This window comes from Macaca mulatta, chromosome 18 (assembly GCF_049350105.2).
Source record: "Macaca mulatta isolate MMU2019108-1 chromosome 18, T2T-MMU8v2.0, whole genome shotgun sequence".
In the NCBI taxonomy this organism is placed as follows: Eukaryota; Metazoa; Chordata; class Mammalia; order Primates; family Cercopithecidae; genus Macaca; species Macaca mulatta.
Window position 1 is genome coordinate 77,364,683 of NC_133423.1, and position 18,790 is coordinate 77,383,472.

The 18,790-nt window shown below is 40.9% G+C and overlaps 1 protein-coding gene across 17 annotated transcripts in view; it reads right to left on the minus strand.

Moving 5' to 3' along the window:
* The window catches only part of L3MBTL4 (L3MBTL histone methyl-lysine binding protein 4), a 449,613-nt gene that overhangs the window by 289,214 nt on the left and 141,609 nt on the right, over positions 1-18,790 (minus strand). For 15 of the 17 annotated variants that reach the window (XR_003724606.2, XR_013408124.1, XR_013408125.1 and 12 more), the window contains one exon: positions 12,231-12,322. The exons of the other annotated variants lie outside the window; for them this stretch is intronic. Coding sequence is in view for 11 of the 15 variants with exons in the window: in XM_015121580.3 (XP_014977066.3) it covers positions 12,231-12,322 (92 nt within the window). In the remaining 4 variants the exon portion in view is untranslated. The remainder of the gene's footprint in view (positions 1-12,230; positions 12,323-18,790) is intronic. 17 annotated transcript variants of the gene reach the window in all.

Sequence of the window (18,790 nt, forward strand, 5' to 3'; positions counted from 1 at the left end):
GGAAAAGAAACATTATTCAAAGTTCCACACCTCTTGGCAAAAGCAGGTACAAATTATATACTTTTATTTAAAATGCTTGTAAAATGAGCCGTAACATAAGAAAAAAAAAAAAAAGAAACCGTCACCATGCCTAGGGAAACTGAAGACAAGGCACAGGCGAAATTCCTAAAAGCAATAATTATTACATGTGTGTGCCATCCGCTCCACGTGATGAGAGCAAAGAGATGTGCTTTGTCATGATTATTGTGTGAACCACAATAGAATGGGGAAGGCCCGCAGCCATCAGTGCTAGCAGAGCATCAGCTAGGGGTGTATCACAGAAGTGTACTCAAGTGATAACTGCAAGATTCCATCTGAATGCCCCTTGATATTCTATCTTATTCACAGGCACAGGTAGGCAGTCAACAATAGTTTCCTCACTTTAATTCAGCATTGAGAGAGGTGGGGGAAAGTGGGCCTGCAATCAAATCCTGGCCACCGAGGCACACGTTTTAGCATGTTATACAAAGAACTGGGCAAGGACCTCAGGCCACTGATTTCTATACCTTCACACAATGGCTCTCAAAGGGAAAGATGTTCGCAGGAGGAATTTTACGTGCAGATGACAAAAACAAAATTTCTTACTACACAAAAACCTTTCCCATGAACTCAGCAGCCTGCTCAAATGGTTTATCTCAGCAACATCTTCCACATCTAAAATTGTTCCAATGTGTCCCTCGGGGGACAAAATGTCACTATTTTAAGTTTGAAGGGTGAGATATCAGGGAGTCTTACATGGGTGAACTGTGATATAAACAGCTTGACCACAGAGAATTTAACTCTTTGACAAAATTTGATGACTTTCTTTACTCAATGGAAAAAAAAAATTATGTTATCAGTAATGTCCAAAATAATTCAAATGCTACAGAAGAGAACATGAAGAAATATGTTCCAAGATGAATACAACCAAAGAGAAAGTCAGGAAGGCCCTTGCAGGCTTTGCTAAAGTAGGGAGACTCAACCTGTCAGGTTTTGAGTGTGAGAGTCTTGTCGACTCTGCATTTGATGAAGCAAAAGGAATCTGAGTTTATGTTTGGTCTGAATAAACAGCATGATTGACAACTGTGTGAGAAACCGCCAAGCACTTGCTGTTATAGCCAGAAACCTAGAACGGTTAGATACAATCTTCTCAGTAACAGTAATGAAGAATATAAGATTGAGAAGGAATAGTTATAGAGTCTAAGCTGTCCTTTATCAAGCCATACATAGATGCCTTTTAACATTGCTCCAGATACTGTTTTAAGTACTTACAAACATTAACACATTAAATCATCATAAAAACCCTATGCAGTGTTATTACGCACATTTTACAGATGACATGCCCAAGGCCACAGTGTAAGTGTATCTGGCTTTCCTATTTGAGTGATTGGTCAGGATGCTAGAATATTACCGAAAGTTATAAGCATCACCATTCCCCTTGCTAATTAAAGACTTCATAATTTTTAACTTTTTATTTCATAATTATAAACACAATAAATGTTTTAAATATCTAAAATTAGTGGTTGAATATGTACCACCTGTGGCCATTAAGTAATCCCCAGCTGTCATAAGTGTGAAAACAGTGCCATGGGGAGTCCATAAAAGGCACTCCTAAATGTGGGGATTTAATATAAATAAAGGTGGCACTGCAGACTGCAGAGCAAAGAAGATAGCATCAGAACACATGACTACCAATTTGGAAAGAACAATTAAGGTAGATTCCCACCACAATATCACATACAAAAATACTTTTAGATGGATAGGAAATAGACATGACCATGGAATACAATGCAGCTGCTTAAAAAAAGCAAAACAGGCCGGGCACAGTGGCTCATGCCTGCAATCCCAGCACTTTGGGAGACCGAGGTGGGTGGATCACCTGAGGTCAGGAGTTCAAGAAGAGCCTGGCCAACATGGCTAAACTCCGTCTCTACTAAAAATACAAAAAATTAGCCAGGCATGGTGGTGGGCACCTGTAATCCCAGCTACCTGGGAGGTTGAGGCAGGAGAATTGCTTGAACCTGGGAGGCAGAGGTTGCAGTGAGCCAAGATCATACCACTGCACTCCAGCCTGGGTGATACAGCAAGACTCTGTCTCAAAAAAAAAAAGCAAGACACATCTCTGGATCTGCCGAGGCAGAATGACAACCATGATCACTATCAAGCAAGTGTTAGATAAGCATATGGTGTGTTGTCATTTTTTATTTAAAAAAAAAAAAAGCCAAACAGCTATTTATATAAACATGATTTACATATCTACATAACTACATATATAGAGATCTGGAAAGATTTACATCAGATTATTTTGAGTGGTTCATCTAGAGAGGAGAACAGACAAAGAGACACCTCTTTATTTTTATATGCTTCTGTCTTGTTAAAAATGTTAAATGGCATAGCCATTCTTAAAAAATCAACACATACACATAATCAAGTGACGGTGACACTGAGTGAGCAGGCAGGATGCAGGCTGTGATAAGACTCGTATGTCCTGCTAAGAAACTTTTATTTCATTCTTAATTGATAAAGTACCAGCAAAAGATGCAAAACATATTCTTGCATCTTATTACCAGCGCTGTGGGAAATTAATTAGAAAGGTGGCAAAACTAGAAGTAGAAGATGTTAAAAAGGCTTTAAGTATCTGCCAATAATTAAGAATCTGCCATATGCCATGTACAATGTCTAAGTCAACTACGTAAGCCTTAAAATAAAACCCCCTGGCGCCGGGTGCGGTGGCTCACACCTGTAATCCCAACACTTTGGGAGGCCAAGGTGGGCGGATCACAAGGTCAAGAGATCAAGACCATCCTGGCCAACATGGTGAAACCCCGTCTCTACTAAAAATACGAAAATTAGCTGGGTGTAGTGGCGTGTGCCTGTAATCCCAGCTACTTGGGAGGTTGAGGCAGAAGAATCGCTAGAGCCTGGGAGGTGGAGGTTGCAGTGAGCCAAGATCACGCCATTGCACTCCAGCCTGGCAACAGAGCAAGACTCTGTCAAAAAAACAAACAACAAACAAACAAACAAAAAACCCTATACTAGAACTATGACAATCCCCATTTCAAACATGAAGAAACTAAGGCTCACAGTTGTTCACAAGTTGCTCTGTTTGTACACTGGTCAGTACAAAACCTGGAATTCAAATTCAAACCCTGGCCTGTGCACTTAACTGCCAAGTTCTATTACACTTAGAAAGTTGCAACAGCCTTGACAAGTGATAATGAGGTCCTCAGCCGGTGCAAGCAGGACTGGGAATGGGGGAAGTGGCCAGATTCAGTACATAGTTAGGGGGTAAAATGGGCAGTGCCTGATGCCTGGCTGGAGGCAGAGGACAAGGGAGGCAGAGGATTTTAAGGTGGTGCCCACATTTCAGACTTGAAATAAATTCTCAAATTTTCCATAATGCTAATTTTCACCTTGATAATGGTAACAATATCTATCAACACTTTCAAAGACTTCATGGGAAGCTCATGAACAACCACAGGCTGCATCCTTCCAACTTTCTGTTGCATTATAACAGCTCTAATGCCCTTCCAGGAATCTTGCAATAAGCCTTTTCATTATAAAGGTCTATTTACTGCAAGACAATGGAAGACTATGAGAGGTTATGGAGCTCCTTCCTTGCTTTTTCCTTGAGAGACTTTATGATTTTTACCTGAGTTAACAGTGGCACTTAATAAGAATGTTAGATTATCTTCTGGCTTTCTTTTGTTTTAATCACAGAAAACAGAGAACTTAAAATATTATATACACTAATACACACACAGACACACACTCACCACATATACACATTTGCCTCTTTTTCTATTCTTGCTCAAACTACACCTTAATATAGCTGTTTTTAATAGTGGAGTCAGAGTGGGGTCATGATGTCTTTGGGCATTCTAGAATCCTCTTGAATGTTATATGAAATTTTGGGTGCAAATGAATATAGGCATTTCCCCAAGGATATTATTCTTCCCTGAGGATACCCTAATTCCCTGAGGATACTATCAATAGCTTTCATTAGATGTTCAAAGAGGTCTAAGACCCAAAAACAGATTAAGAGCCACACGGCTACCCTTCAAGGGGATTTGTAATTAATCAATCCACTGACTAAATCATACACATTTGGAAGACTTCAGTAAGCAGGACACAGCAGTTCACTGCAGTTGTTCATCTTGGGGATACAGGCCAGGCAGCAAGGCATGCTTCAAATTCCGCTTTTTCAAAGTGACACCTTTGTTGTTGTTTTTGTTTTTGTTTTTTGCCATCTATTTGTTCGGCTGATGGGGAAAATCATCACCTACATAATTAAACAGAACTTGCTACAAAGCTGCAGTTAAGATGGCAGTGAAGGATGGCCGATTGTGTATTTTTAAACTTTCATTTTAGATACTACTTCCTTGTTATTTCGAACATTTTTCATAGATTAATTCTGAACTTAGAATCCTAAACTGCTGCCAAGACTATAGCAAGAGGCATTCTACAAATAGAGAAACAGAATTCAGGGCTCAACAAAAATATACTTTAATAAGTTAAGGGAATGCAGTTCTTATTGGCTTTTTGTGAATCCATTCTGCTAGAATTTCAATTGCAAAATCCTCATTTCCCCAGAAGCTACGGATAGTAAGAAATTTGGCTGCACAATAAACATTTTAATGTGCATCCTAACCACTGACTGAACTACGGTCTCAGAAACAAAAACAAAGCACAGATCAGAGCAGGTAAAACACTACTAGATCTAGGCAACCTTAGACCAGCAAAGATCATTTATGAACAAAGAAAAAGAACCCACGCCGTACGTAATACAGGACTACATAGAAAGAACTTTTTAAAACAACTTCTCAAATTGTTTGATAATTCACTGTCCATCACCGAATTGATTCCACAAATCCTCTGAGTCTAGTGTCTAAAACGATAAACTCGCATATTTTTTCCCCAATGACTAAACTCTTCCCAGAGAAAATAGACAAGGTTACTTCTGATACATATTTCCTTTAACTAAACGACAAGTCGTGTCTACCCTTGATTCCGAATGCCACCATTTTCCTCTTTAATCTCTCCTCCTTCTGAAGAGCTCTGAACTTGACATTCAGCTTCCAGCTGGAACTGCAGATAAGCAGCCTGTTACAGGGGCTTCATACCCCTACCAGGAGCTAAAAAGCAGTCCTGACCTGACTGTCTGGTTCCAGACTTCAGATCTGCTCAACTATTTCCCAGCACCCCTGGTACTTTCAATCACCATTTCAGAGACACAGATTCTAAATGTAGGAAAAGCATCTGAACCACATCAGGATGTATCTTCAATTCCGCCTCAGAACTTAGACCTTTAGAAACTACGGGAAATGAACATGAATGGGAATTCTTTCTGCTCTTCAGAGCCCCAGCAATTAATCATCTTAAATGACTTCATGTCACAAGGCCACACTCTATTTTTAAAATACAGTTCCTTCTTTGGTCTCGATATGCCTTGTGATGTAAACTCCAAACAAACATCTCAATATAGTGCCCACAGTATTCTTTCAAAAAATGCTTTTTCCCCCCTGGGAATACTGTTAAATACCAATGAAGTTACCTTAAAACTGGAGGCAACAAAATATATACTAAAGGCAAAAAAAATAAATAGGTAGACAAGCAAACAGTTTAGGCAATTAAAAAGAGGATATAGGCCGGGCGCGGTGGCTCAAGCCTGTAATCCCAGCACTTTGGGAGGCCGAGACGGGCGGATCACGAGGTCAGGAGATCGAGACCATCCTGGCTGACACGGTGAAACCCCGTCTCTACTAAAAAAATACAAAAAACTAGCCGGGCGAGGTGGCGGGCGCCTGTAGTCCCAGCTACTCGGGAGGCTGAGGCAGGAGAATGGCGCAAACCCGGGAGGCGGAGCTTGCAGTGAGCTGAGATCCGGCCACTGCACTCCAGCCTGGGCGACAGAGCGAGACTCCATCTCAAAAAAAAAATAAAAATAAAAATAAAAAGAGGATATAGACTCAGGCTATAATTAGGTTCCAAGCATATCAGAATGCATAAAGTATTTTACTGCATTTTATAAAAGTACTAAAAAGCCAGACATGGTCATCATTTGGCTTACGATTAATATTTAAAGTGTTAAGAAGCATCTATATTAAAATACTGATAGTGTTCTCAGCGACTGTCAAGTCATTTGGAAGCATATTCACAGCACAAAAACTTGGTATCTGACTAAACTCTTTTGGCTGGAAAGGTTCTGGGTATCTCAAAGTTTCACAAGGAGTTTTAACAAATAGGAATTTCCACAGAACCATCTTCCTGCACCTGCAAGGCTAAATACAAATTCAGACTATCAAAAACAAAATGCACATGTACACATCTTTCAGATTCTATTTTATGTATAGGTATAGATAGAAAAATTCCATTTTTAAAATATAATTCAGGCATAGGTGAAGAACTTACATTTGGGATAGGGTGAATTCCCTTTACTTACACTTCAAGTAAGGAAGACAGAGAGAGAACAGGAATGTGTTCAAATAAGGCTGTCTCATTTCTAGTACAATTAGGAGGTTAAATCAGGAAGGTGCCTCTGTTCCTCCAATAATCCCCAGCTCCTCCCAAAAACGAATGCAACCCTATCATCCTGCAGAAGGCTGGAATTTCCTTTTCAGGACATAAAGTATTTCTTTCTGAAATCATACTAGATTATAACAACTATGAAGAAGGGAAGGAGGTAGAGCAGGACAAGAAAGTGGGGGGAGGTAGGAATGCCACGACTGAGCTTTGTTTAGAGAGAAAGGGGATGAAATGAGGAACCGCTTCTGTCTTCATCATGATTAAAGTTGGTGAGTCATCAGGCAGGAGAGAGGAGGCTGGGAACAGCGTGACCCACTAAGGATTCTGCTCCAAGGACAGCGGGTTTCCCGCTGGGCACCCACTCTTAAGTGCAAATTGGGAGACTGAGACAGGAACACCCGCCGTGGGCAGGCGAGGCTGGAAGGATAGAGGACTGTGGTCTAACGGAGGCAAGTTCTAGCAAGGAGGCAAGGACAAGGTCTGCTGAGGCCAGGCTGGGCTAGTGTTCTGAACAAACGGGAGGTGGCGGTCGGAGCACACAAGGCTACCAAGAAGGGCTGAGAAAAGGCAGTGGGAAAAGCAAGGGCCAAGAAAAAGAGTGATTTTAAGAACTGCTTGTATTTAAGAAAGTCATCTATATGCCAGACACTGCAGTATGCTGGACACGAGATATACACGATGTGGAATTCTTCAGGAAAATCCCTGAGAAGAAGGTGATATTATCTGCTGTTTTCAGTTAAATCGACTAAGAGTCAGGGAGGTGCCTCCACACAGTCAGGGGAAGCAATGAAGGGCTCACTGAGGCAGCGCAGGTAAAAGCGCCAGCAAACAACAGGAAGCTCTCCTGGGAACCAGAGGGCAGAGAGGAACTAACACAAGAAGAAAGAAACCCAAGTCAGGCTTGTGATCCAGGAGATCACAATTTCACCGAGAGACAACATACACCCACACGTAACCACACAGAATGGCACAAAAAGCAGCCAGAGGTGTTAAGGACACAACTGATAAACAGAGAAACCACAATTCACAAAGATCCCTCCGGCAAGGCGTGCAGGCCAAGGTGAAAGGCGGGGCCGGTCTGGACAGAGAAATATCGCTTAAGGAACTGCTGTAAAAATGCGTCTGGAAAAAATCCAGCGTGCACCGTAAATGAAGACAGTAGTGCTGCGGAGGGAGAGTAGCAATAGAATAATTATGAGGGAAATCTGGAGCAGATTAGATTGCCAAATGTACACAGAGCAGAGAGGAGAGGGCGCAACAAGCTGGCTGCAGAGGAACCGAGCACAGGGTCCTTCACAGGGACACGGGGCCCCGGGAGCTGGCTCCACTGAGGGGGCCTGAAAGGTCTGGATGTACGGAGGTCTGCCTGTCCTCCAGGTGAGGAGGCGCGAAGACCAGGAGAAGGACCCGCAGCGGGCGCAGGTGCTGTGTTACGACTCAGTGGGATGGCAGTTAAGGAACTGGATGAACTGACCCAAAGGTCAGGTTGCGGAGGCTGGAGGTGGGAAAGAAAGGTTAGAAAAATCCAGAAAGAGAAAATTCAGTCTAAAATTTCAAGAAGCCAGTCCCAGTCTGGACTAAGGAGATGAGTTAGGCAGGAAAATGCAGAACCCAGGGGCACTACTTTTTCATAAAGATGGAACAGACTTAAGCGTATTTGCATTCTAAAAGGAAATGTTCGTTTTTATATTATTTTTATTATTTATTTTTTTTACTTATTTATTATTTTATTTTATTTTATTTTGAGACGGAGTTTCACTCTTGTTGCCTAGGCTGGAGTTCAGTGGCGCGATCTCCGCTCACCACAACCTCCACCTCCCGGGTTCAAGCGTTTCTCCTGCCTCAGCCTCCGGAGCAACTGGGATTATAGGCATGCACCACCACGCCCAGCTAATTTTGTATTTTTAGTAGAGACGGGGTTTCTCCATGTTGGTCAGGCTGGTCTCGAACTCCCGACCTCAGGTGATCCGCCCACCTGGGCCTCCCAAAGTGCTGGGATTACAGGCGTGAGCCACCTCGCCTGGCTCTAAAAGGAAATGTTCAAAAGAGAAGAAATGGCAACTTACAGACAGGTCATGAGATAACTGATGGAGTAAAATCTCTAGAAAGGCAGGAATGGAAAGGATGCAGAGCACAGGTGCAGTATGGCCACTTTAAGGATACTGATTCTTCCCACCCATGAGCACGGAATGTTTTTCCATTTGTTTATGTCATCTGTGATTTCTTTTAGCCATGTTTCGTAGTTCTCCTTGAAAAGATCTTTCACCTTCTTGGTTAAATGTATTCCTAGATATTTTTCTCTTTGTGTGCCTATTGTAATTGGGATTGTGTTCTTGATTTTCTCTCAGCTTGAACATTATTGGGGTACAGAAATGCTACTGACTTTTATACATTGATTTTGTATCCTAAAACTTTACTGAAGTCATTTATCAGTCCCAGGAGCCTTTTGACAGAGTCTTTAGGGTTTTCTAAGCATAGAATTAAGTTTTATTTTCCACATTTCAGTGTCAACAGTTGAAGAGTTCCATCTCAGCTGGCTGACCTGAACAACATTATAATAATATTTACACAATGAAAATGAACATTAATAGCCAAAAGCACAATGTCAATATAAAATTGAGTTGAGTCTTATGCTCCTTCTTGGAAAGCTGACATGAATCAACTGCCTTTTTGATTATATTGAAAACTATTTTCAATTATAGACAATGCTTATTTCATCTGAAAATATAAATTCAAGTTAGAGTAACACTGTGATCTTGATCACAAGTATCTTCTTTAGTTATTAGGGCAAATCAGACGTAATAATTGGTGAGCTCCATTCTCCTCCTCATTCAGGGTCGAATGAAGTCTCATCTCACACATGGAATGCCCAATAAATTCATTACTTGTGCATTCCATGGGCAATTAACATTCTACCTCAGATTGTTGCATATCATATGCCAATTAGCCGGCAAGACCCTAAGACACCATGTCATACGTTCGTTAGTGTTTTGGCCAGTCTTACATGGCATTTGCACATATGGCGTCTTAAACATGCGAGCAGCGTGAGTGTTAGATTATGACTGGAGAGAAAGGCAGTCCAACATATCAAACACGTCTATTTTCTCACACACGAATGCTTTCCTGTTCCTTTCAGAGACGACAAACATTAGACTTCAAAAGCTTGAGAAAGTCCTTAGCCAAAGAATCATCAAAAGGTGCATGACCTGCTCACCACCCACCTCCCTCAACAGAGTCTCTCTGACTCTCTCCACCCTCCCAAGGGGGCCCACTCCTGTCTGTATGTCCCACAACATTGTGCCCCTCCCACTTACTGCCTTCCAGCACCTCTTTTGTCATCTCTCTCTAAAGTCAAGGGGGAAAGCCACATGACCCAGAGCATATGCTTACACCGTTCCCAATACCATCATGAGGATTTATTTCAGGAACAGGAATCCCACGTTTGCCCTTTTGGCCTTTTTTTAGTTAACACCAGGTCATGAGGGAAAATCTGAGGGAGAAATTCTCAGTCCTGCAGGTGTTCTTGCACTGGCTGATGGGGATTAAAGGATCTTAGAGGAGAAGCTCTGAGAATAACATGACTACACTGACAGGCTGAAAGGTGGGGCAACACAGGAGCTGGACAGAGAATCTAGCACTTGGCTGCCATCAGTCAAAACTTTTCTTGCTCTGAAAATTAGTCCACACTTCACCTCTAACACCCAAACATCTGATTTAATCCTGGCAGTGGAGGGGGTGTAAGAGAGGACCCTTGCCCTAGTACCCTGATCCGAGGACACGGCACAGGTGTGACTCCTTAGCCACAACAGCCATCGGGGCGCAAACCTCACCTATGTTCTTTGGCTCAACCTGAAATCCTGGACCTTGACCCCGCTACCTCTGCCCTTGCGTGTCAGCGCCTGACAGTTCTCAGGCAGCTCCTGTTTCAGCCCACTCTGTTCTGCCCTCCCAACCTGCAGTGGGCCCATGGCAAGGGCAGGGAGGGGCAGGGGGGAAAGGGCAAGGTGACTGTGAGCTACGCCGAACTGCCCTGGTCCAAGCCAACCACCTTCAGAGACCTTTATACTCAGAAGCGAGAAGAGTTTCCGTAGAAGTCACTCAATAGCAACTGATCATCTGAGCACACACAACACAGCAGGCACTGCCGGGATACATGAAGGAAAATCCCTTACCTTACTGAGCTTGCACTTTTGGATGGAAGAAACCCCCTCTGTCTTATCAGGTGAAAGCAACGTGGGGAAACATGGACCTGACTCCTAGACAGAAAATGCACGGTTCTTAAACCTTCTGTGGTAGTGGGCCTCAAACCTGCACAAAGAATGCAGGAGGTTCTCAAGCTACACATTTCCAGGCCCATCTCCTGAGGGTCTGATTTAGTAGGTCTCAGGAAGACCCACGCTGTGCTCTCCAAAGCTCACAAAAGTAGATGGTGCAAAGGCTGGGTTAAGAACACTGCTCTAGATGTTCTCATTTTCTATGGTATGACCTTCATAGTGTTTGTTAGTGAAGCATACCGCCTAGACAACAAAAGGACACGCATCATTTCTTGAACATGAGGGGTCTGCACTTGGTTTCCCTTTCTTTTCATCTTCGTTGTACCTCTTCTTCCCTGTTGCATGTCATGTTCAGGATTCCAAATGCTGGCCCTTTCACACGCTAACAAATACTAGATGTAACTCAACAGATGTCATGAAAAGTAAACCAAATAAAAAGCTGTAGCTTCCTGCTGTAAAGAAATGGGCTGGGCATGGTGGCTTACACCTGTAATCCCCAGCACTTTGGGAGGCTGAGGAAGGGGGATCATGAGGTCAGGAGATCGAGACCATCCTGGCCAACACCGTGAAACCCCATCTCTACTAAAAATACAAAAATTAGCTGGACGTGGTGGCATGGGCCTGTAATCCCAGCTTCTCAAGAGGCTGAGGCAGGAGAATCGCTTCAACCAGGGAGTCAGAGGTTGCCGTGAGCCAAGATCACACCACTGCACTCCAGCCTGGTGATAGAGCCAGACTCCGTCTCAAAAGAAAAAAGAAAAAAGAAAAAAAAAAAGTAAAGTAATGAGGCAAATTTGATGCATATAAATTTCCCCAAAACATCTAAAACTCAGACCAAGAAGAACAAAAAGACTATCAGAAGATTTGGTGTCTTGCATAAAGATGATCCCCTGTAAGGCCCTGGTGCTAGCAGACAGCCAAGGAAGTCTACACCGGCTACTCTGTTCACTTTTCTAGTCATGTATGCCAGGATTCAGGGGTTTCAATGTCTTCTCTGACATCTTGCTTGACTCACCACTCTCAAACAGATCCCTCTAACTGCAGGTAATACTGGCTAATAAAAGTAAAACCTAATGCTTATTGAGCATTTAGAGTGTGCACATTGCATCCTGTATTCTTTATGGATACAATTGATTTAGTCCTCCAACCACCCAAGGAGAAAGAAGGTAGGGAACTTTTCCTACCTCATGGATGAGGAAACTGAATTGAATGACTTGCCCAAGGTCACAGAGCTGACAGGTGGTGGCGCTGGGCTCCAGCCCACTCTGAAACACTAAAGCTCTGATTAGATTTTGTGGGGTCATTTGCCAGCAAAGCCTACAAATAATTCAAATAAGTTGATGGGCCATCTAGGAAAGTCATTTCATTTTAACTAAACCTCTTAATATAAATATAAGTCCTTCAGTGGCTGACCTTGGAAAACAGCTCAACAGGTGCTGCGACAGCCTTCTGTTCTTTCAAGTACCACTCCCAAGACCATGCTCCCTGTGCAGCCGCTGAAGGGGCTGGAAGAGAAACACACAATGACTTTTCTCAAAACAATTAGTGACAGGAAAATAATAAAACTCACTTCACAATAAACTCAAGAAGCAGGCTAATGAGTTAAATTGGTAATTGAAAGACCCAGCAACTAAGAAGAGCCTTCTCTCTCATTTCATATGAACGTTTAGTAAAATCACCTAACCACTCCATATTCAGCTCTTCCTGTTTCAGACCCAGCTAATGAATATGTCCCACCCTCAAGAGAATGCCCAGTGAACTCTCAAATCGGGTTCCATCTTGCTCCTCTCAAAGAGGGTGAACAGGCACAGGCTTTCTGGAAAGTGATTCAGTTAATTTTACAGTGAATAGTCTAAAGTTCTTTATAATCTTCTTCCACTTTCATACTTCTTTTTGCTGTGAATGTCAATTGTCACAATCTGTGGAAAGGTAATGTGGCAGTATTTGTCAATGCTTAAAAATCGTTCCTGGCATGGCGCGGTGACACACGCCTATAATTCCAGCACTTTGGGAGGCCAAGGCAGGTGGATCACTTGAGGTCATGAATTTGAGACCAGCATGGCCAACGTGGTGAAACCCTGTCTCTACCAAAAATACAAAAATTAGCCAGGCACGGTGGCGGGTACCTGTAATCCCAGCTACTCGGGAGGCTGAGGCAGGAGAATTGCTTGAATCCAGGAGGTGGAGGTTGCAGTGAGCTGAGATGGTGCCACTGCACTCCAGACTGGAGTGAAAGTTCACAAGAGTGAAAGTTCATCTTGGGGGAAAAAAAAAATCGTTCCTGAAAGTTGAACCAGCAATTCTCCTAGGAATTTGTCTTAATGCAATCATAGCAGATGTGTCCAAGGGGCAAAACACAAGAGTTTTTTTCCTAGAATCCCACATCAAATTAAACACTGGAAACAAAGTCAAGGTCCACAAAGGAGGAGGTAATTAAATGCATTACATGGACGTGCCCTTTCAAAACCAGCCAGTAAACTGCATTGTAGACGACTGTCTAAAGGCAGAGAAGGACTATGTAATGATATACTACTAAGTAGGAAAAAGAAGCAGTTAAGGAAACAAATTGATCATTTTTGGTAAATGTGTAATAGATTAAATAAGACTAAACTTACATAAATCAAAAACATTTACATGAAATGATCTTAAGTGCCAGAATTATAAATAATTCCTTCCCAATTTTATTTGTGCTTTCTTTTTCTGCTTTCCAAATTTTCTAGATGAATAGCTAATCTTTGTAATTCAACAAAATTATCATTTTTGAATAACAAAAGTCTGGCAAAAAGGATTAATAGTTATCTTAGGTTTACATTCTACTCCCCAGTAATTTCTTCTCTAGGATTACATACTAACAAAGTAGTTAAGCACTGATAAAAGTTGATGGTAAAAATGTATATCACAAAATAACAGCAGAATGCAAAGTAGTATTCATATGGGAAGGAGGTTAAAGAAACTATTGTACATATATACATATATGATTCTGAGGTTATCAAAAACTGTATTTTTATGTTTTACATATTTCATATATTTTGAGAATTATCTGGGTTAAGTAAAAAATCTAAGTAAGGACACAAAACGGTGTCTATTTAGATCATATCTGCTGTTTTGTGTCCTTATGCTAAGTGAAATAAGAGGCACAGAAATATAAATACTGCATGATCTTATAGACATGCAATAAAAAAAAATCAAACTCATTGAAACAGTGCTTAGAAAGGTGGTTACCAGAGGCTGGATGAGAAAGGAATCGGGAATGAGGAGATGTTGCCCAGAGAACACGACGTTCCAGTTAGACAGCAGGTATAAGCTTTAGAGATATGTTCTACAGCATGCTGACTATACTGAATAATGTTATGTACTTCAAAACTGCTAAAAAGAATAGATTTTAAACATTCTCATGACAAAAAACATATGAGGTGACAGATATGTTAATTAGCTTGATGTAATCATTCCACAAGCATATATCTAAAATCACACTGTACCTCATAAATATATACAATTATTTGTCAATTAAAAATAAAATAACAACATACACACATATATATTATACAAATTATTCCATATATTAAGACATTCATTTATTCACATATTTATATAGCACCTTTTATGTGCTAAGCAATAGGCATATGTGTGTCCATACAACCAAACACATTCTCTTAGAAAAGCAATCAGAAAGAAACAGCAGAATACTAACAGTGGCTACACATAGATGGCAAGATTGATGTAAATATTCTTTCGTTATTTAACACAATCTATAGTTAAAAAATTATCTACAAGTATTATTACTTAGCCGTACACACACACATCCTTGGAGAATACTCATCAGAAAATGCTATCTGAGTCCTAATTTTAGCATCTATCTTGCTGTGAATGTTCCAGAAGAAGATGCAGATGGTAATAGGTCAGCGCTGCATCAGCACCAGGGATGTCAGGGGGTAAGATGCACCGATGCACCTCTCAGTCGAACATTTGAAACCTCTCAAGACAATATAACAATTTGACTGAATAACAAACACAAAATTCATCAATTGGGCAGGAATAATTCATGTAACCTTTGTGTCATTAAAAAAAATTTCTGACCAGGTATGGTGGATCACACCTGTAATCTCAGTACTTTGGGAAGCCGAGGTGGGTGGATCACCTGAGGTCATGAATTTGAGACCAGCCCGGCCAACATGGTGAAACCCCATCTCTACTAAAAATACAAAATTAGCCAGGTGTAATGGTGCATGCCTATAATCCCAGCTAGTTGGGAGGCTGAGGCAGGAGAATTGCTTGAGCCTGGGAGGCAGAGGTTGCAGTGAGTGAAGATTGCGCCATTGCACTCCAGCCTGGGCGACAGAGCGAAATTCCATCTTGGAAAAAAATTAAATAATAATAATAATAATTTCTGAGCCCCTGTTAATGGGACATGTTGCATGAAAATGTTATGTGGAAATTTTATCCATCACCACTAAAGTGAGTAAAATCTGCTGTCTAGTAGATGAAAAATAAATCATATATACTTTATTTCTTTTGCTACCTGTATGTCATTGACAACAAAGGGAAGTAATTTAAACATAGCTAATAAAGAAAAACATCATATCAATTTACAGCTAAAAATTAGACTAAAAACTTCATGGACATTAATATTCACTATCTGTCACAACACGAACTTGTTATTGCTAGATACACTTACTAATGTATGAGACTTTTTTAAAGCATTTTAATCATCAAATAAGACACCAGAATTGTCATCCATGGATTTTCTTGTATTGTTTGGAAATAATGAGACATCATGGTGTGATTTCCATCAAGGAGCTGACAGTTCATTGGTCCATTAAAATGCCTAAAGGCTTGCACCGCTTCTGCCACATGAGATGTTTTATGTTGCCAGAGAGAGAAAGCAATCTGACAAATCCTGAAGATGCTCCAGGAAGACTATTCAACATCCCAATTTCCACACAAGCATTTTGCTGCATTACAATTATGTGCTTTACAAAAAACATTACAGCAGTGTTGGCTCTAAAGCAAATACAGATATCTCATTTTCTACAACAGCTGTGTTCTTTAAAAGATTGCATGTAATTTCTCAATTTAATCATATTTCCAATTGTCACACATTATCATTTCACCAAAAGTAAACTCTAAGGCCTCCTTTTATGATCACATACATACCCAAGAATCTTTTAAAATTGATCAAAAATAAGAATGTATAATATCAAACAATACGAACTTTCATTGAATTACATCTTTCGGTGAAGCAAGAGGATTACTCAGTAACATCGTGCCTGCAAGTGAGATGAGGGAATACGAAGTTTGCTTGCGTCTCAGAGCCTGTAGACAGGTCCTCCCTGGTCACTGAATTATAAAGGGATTCTCTAACCTCTGTTTCTCACCATGTTGTTTCATTATTCACAGAAAGTATTTTAGCTGAAATTAGCCATATTCTACTTGGAAGCAGAATATAAGCTTCTAAAACGGAGGGGAAACCATCTTGGTATCGTTCATCATTGCTTCTCTGGAGCTACAATCATACCTGGCCATAAATATTTGTTTAATGGGCCAGGAGCGGTGGCTCACACCTGTAATCCCAGCATTTTGGGAGGCCAAGCCAGTTGGCTCACCTGAGGTCAGGAGTTCAAGACCAGCCTGGCTAACACGGTGAAATCCCATCTCTACTAAAAATACCAAAAAGTAGCCGGGTGTAGTGGTGGGAGCCTGTAATCCCAGCTACTCAGGAAGCTGATACAGGAGAACTGCTTGAACCTAGGAGGCGGAGATTGCAGTGAGCCGAGATTGCACTACTGCACTCCAGCCTGGGCAACAAGGGTGAAACTCCGTCTCAAAAAAAAAAAAAAGGTGTTTAATGAATTAAAGGAAAGGAAGACAGGCAGAATAGTACTCTGGTCTTTAAATATGAATTCAAATGTGTCTATTTTGACCAATTCATTTCTCAGTTTCCTGGAGAGAAGGAACCAATTATGAGACAACACTGCTTCAGTCACTAAATTTATTTTTTCTGCAGTTTTCTCAGACATACTACAGATATGGCACTTATTTTATGGAATATTAGATATTCATACAATTTCATAAACCCTAAATTCCATTTTTTCTCACTATATTCATTGGCTCTAGCAAAATGTTCCAATTATTACCCTTTTGCCAAACATTACATAATAAACAAAATATATTCGATTATGTATTACCTGTCACTTAATATATACATATGGTATACCAGGTACTGATTAGGGTATGTGTATGCGTATACGTGTGTGTGTGAGCACATATGTGTGAATGTCTACATTTTCACTTGTTATTTACAATATTGAATATCAGATTAATAGCCCCATTTTATTGTTCTGAAAAGCTGAAGCTCACGGAGATCACACAGTTCACACAGCTGAAAAAGTCTGTATGTAAATAAAATCCCTAGCTCAGGCATCCCCACTATACACTGCTGACTCACTCTAGCACACACAGTCAAAATGGAACAGAAATGCCTATTTAATTAGTTACTTTTAAGTTTAAAAGCACCATAAAATTAAGTTTGCAGGAAAATGAATAAGGTCACTCATGGATGGTGGCTTTGTGAATTTGATTTAAACTTTTGAAAGTCATGTTGACAATACATATTTACAGCCAAAAATTAAGATGTTACGATTCACTGATCTATTCATCCCAACTTTAATATTTTATTCTAAAAAATGCAAAAGGAATAAATTCAGCCTTTACAACAGTGCAAAGTTGGAAAAATATCTAAATATCCAATAATAGTCAAATAAATTATGGTTATGATCACATATTACTTTTAAAATATGAATTAAGCACAGTTTATATGAACATTATCATTAGAACTGCATGTTTATATACAAATAAAAGTCATTAAAAAAATGAAGACTACGTGTTAAGGCAATGAGATCTGTGAAGCAATGCAAGACAAAGGCTGACAGATTTGGCCACAAGAATATCCAGTTCTAGGAAATTGTACAATACTTATCAGTAATTTTATGAACCCAAAATGAAAATGTCAGGGGGTAAAGAATGAATCAACTGTCATTCTTAAGGATACAACCAGGTATATCTTAAGAGTGGCCCTTTCCCAATTCCATTAGCCATAAACACAACCCTTCATGGTGATATTTCCATTTCACTTCAAAAGCTATGCTGCACGTGACTCCGTCAGAAAATGCCTTAGAATATGTGAGAACAACTGTCAGTGGCAACCAACCACACCATTATAAATAGCACCTTCTTTTGTGGTACCAACTGGAAATAATACAATCTTCCTAATCTTAACAACTGATCACTGCTGAACAATACCCCACTGAGGCCACAGCTGCAGACTCACATTTTGGTCCCTCTGCCAGGTCACTGTGACAGGATCCTTTCCATGCTCTCCCTACATTTTTCACATGCACAGTCAGGCTGCTTTTCATTTTAGTACTACCGAATTTAAATTCATGTAGTGCTCATCTCCCCAGGCAAAGCAGGTACTGAGAAAACCCAACTTCTCCCTCACGCCGCATTTGCTCGAGTCGGGGAGACAAGCGTAGAGACAGATAAACATCACCCATAACCTGACATATGGTAGGACTCAGTGTTTTGACGAATAAACAAGCAGACCCAAGAGCTAATACGGCACAGTTAAGAAACCCAAACAATGTGTCTGGAATCAAAATGAAGGAGGATTTACTCTGAACACAGAAAGCTTCCTGGAGGACAATTCTCTTTGAGCTGAGGAGAAATTTGGCAAGCAATCCAGGGAGACGCAGCGTGGGCAAAGTCAGGGGACTGGAAAGAAAGAGCTGCTTCTGCAAATGCCAGAGTCTGGGAAACGTTCAGCACAAAGCTTGCAGGGATCCACTCAGCAGAAGGCTGCACTCTAGGGGCTGGAGGGGCAAATGTAAGACCAGGCAGGTTCCTCAAAGTCGACCTAACAGGTTTGGTCTTTATTCTCGTGGTTTAGAGAACCACTGGAGACTTCTGAGTGGTAG